Below are 2046 nucleotides of genomic sequence, written 5' to 3'. Positions count from 1 at the left end.
ACGCAGCCTTCTCTTCTCCAGGCTGAACAGCCCCAGATTTCCTCAGCCTGTCTTCATACAGGAGGTGCTCCAGTCCCTTGATCATCCTTGTGGCCCTCCTCTGGACTTGTTCCAACAGTTCCATGTCCTTTTTATGTTGAGGGCACCAGAACTGCACACAATACTCCAGGTGAGGTCTCACAAGAGCAGAGTAGAGGGGCAGGATCACCTCCTTCAACCTGCTGGTCACGCTCCTTTTGATGCAGCCCAGGATACAGTTGGCTTTCTGGGCTGCGAGTGCACGCTGAAGCTGGCTTATGTTAAGTTTCTCATCAACCAACACCCCCAAGTGCTTCTCCGCAGGGCTGCTCTGAATCTCTTCTCTGCCCAACCTGTAGCTGTGCCTTGGATTGCTCTGACCCAGCTGTAGGACCTTGCACTTGTCATGGTTAAAATTTTTAAATTTAAGAGGTCTCAGATCTCTTCCAAGCCTGCTTTGCTCAAGCTCTGCTATAACTGACATATATTTAAATTCACTAGATGCGTGGTTGAAGGACTCCACTAGTTCATAGGTCTCAGAATAATCTGTTGCATAGAAAAGCTGCACCTGATTCCCCAAGCACTGTGCTTCATGTACCACCAAGAACTTGGAGTCCGTTTCTGCTGTCATTAGAACTACCTCTTTTTCCTTCTGTAGATCGGGGAAATGGTACAGGACCAACTGACTAGCGGCAGTTTCACCTTGGGTCTGAATGTTTATTTGGGAAGCGAAGTGCAATTCCGTTCCTGACCACTGCCCCACAAAGAACTTGTAGCCTTCTTTTCTCTGCAAAGCATATAGAAACGATGAACATTTCTGGGCTCTCTTCCATATTAAATCAAACTTCTCTGCAGGAATAGCAGCATAAACCATGTCTTTTGCAGAAAAATACTGATTCCAAATCTGTTTTATCTCCTCCGCTGACTTTTCTTTCACCATCTCAACTCTCAGAATTGAATCAAGTGTCTTGTCCTTTGTGATTCCACCCTTAGATATCTTTGAGCCCAAGCCTTTTGCCTTTTCCTCCATGCATCTGATAAATTCTCCTTTATTGGAGTACCTCATAGGCTGCTTTTTCACTTCAGTTCTTTTTTCCATGCAGGATTCAAACACATCTGGACTGGATCTCTGTAGCTCCTGGATCTTATGTCAGTACTTCATAGAGGCAGGAAGATATATTATAGATCACAATAGAATTATGGGGGCTACCCTCTGGTTTGAATTCATGGTGGTGGAGTGCTAGTTTTCCAATACAATTCTTGAGAGAAAATAAAGTAAATGAGCACTTTTACCTGTTTCTTAGAAGAAAGAATATAATAACATTTATAGTAGGCCTGCTCCTGGAAAATAAAAGTTAATATCCTGGAAAGTTATTTTCAATGTTTCTTAGATACAAAAATTAGTGCCAATTCCAGAATCTCTTATGACCATCACCATGGCATTGCACTAAATGCTGTTCATCACAAAATCATTCGCCCTTCATCCAAAGCCAATTTTGAGCTTTTCTAGGTGATGCAGGTGTTAAGAGTGTACTCTGTAATCAGCCTTAGGGAAAGCAGCATCTACAAACAGTTGTTGCGAGACTAGCTAAAATGCTGAAGTCTTTCTCTGTGTTTGGAAGAGGAAATTGAGTGCTTCCAGTCAATTAAGGGCAATGTGGACCTTTTAGTGCAACTGCTGCATTAATGATTATAAAAATCGGGTTTTATATCCAGTGTTGTTTAATGTCTTCTTCAAGGATATAGTGAGATCAAGTGTACCAACATCATGTTTGCAGATGACACCAAGCTGAGTGGTGTTTGACGCGCCTAAGGGATGGCATGCCATTCTATACGGAGCAAGCTCGAGAAGTGGGACCATGTGAACTTTACAAGGTTCAGCAAGGCCAAGTACAAGGTCCTGCAACCCCCAGTATCAATACAGGTGGGGGAATGACCTTTTACAGGCCTTTCAATACTCAAAGGGGTCTTATAAGACAGGTAGGGACAAACTTTTTAGCAGGGCCTGCTGTGATAGGACAAGGGGAA

General features: G+C 43.4%; 1 protein-coding gene across 1 annotated transcript; it reads right to left on the bottom strand.

The window, feature by feature from the left end:
* Positions 1-448: 448 nt before the first annotated feature.
* LOC134168019 (ATP synthase mitochondrial F1 complex assembly factor 1-like) lies at positions 449-1172 on the bottom strand (the record flags this gene model as incomplete). Its single annotated transcript, XM_062627364.1, has 1 exon — positions 449-1172. A coding segment is annotated over exon 1 (669 nt), but the record flags the coding sequence as incomplete, so codon positions are not given.
* Between the last annotated feature and the right edge of the window lie 874 nt (positions 1173-2046).

The sequence above is a fragment of the Pezoporus occidentalis genome, unplaced genomic scaffold (genome assembly GCF_034315485.1).
Source record: "Pezoporus occidentalis ecotype Australia unplaced genomic scaffold, CSIRO_AGI_Poc_V1 ctg3, whole genome shotgun sequence".
Taxonomy (NCBI): Eukaryota; Metazoa; Chordata; class Aves; order Psittaciformes; family Psittacidae; genus Pezoporus; species Pezoporus occidentalis.
Note: the sequence above shows the minus strand (reverse complement) of the source record. Positions and strands in the feature narration are given on the sequence as shown.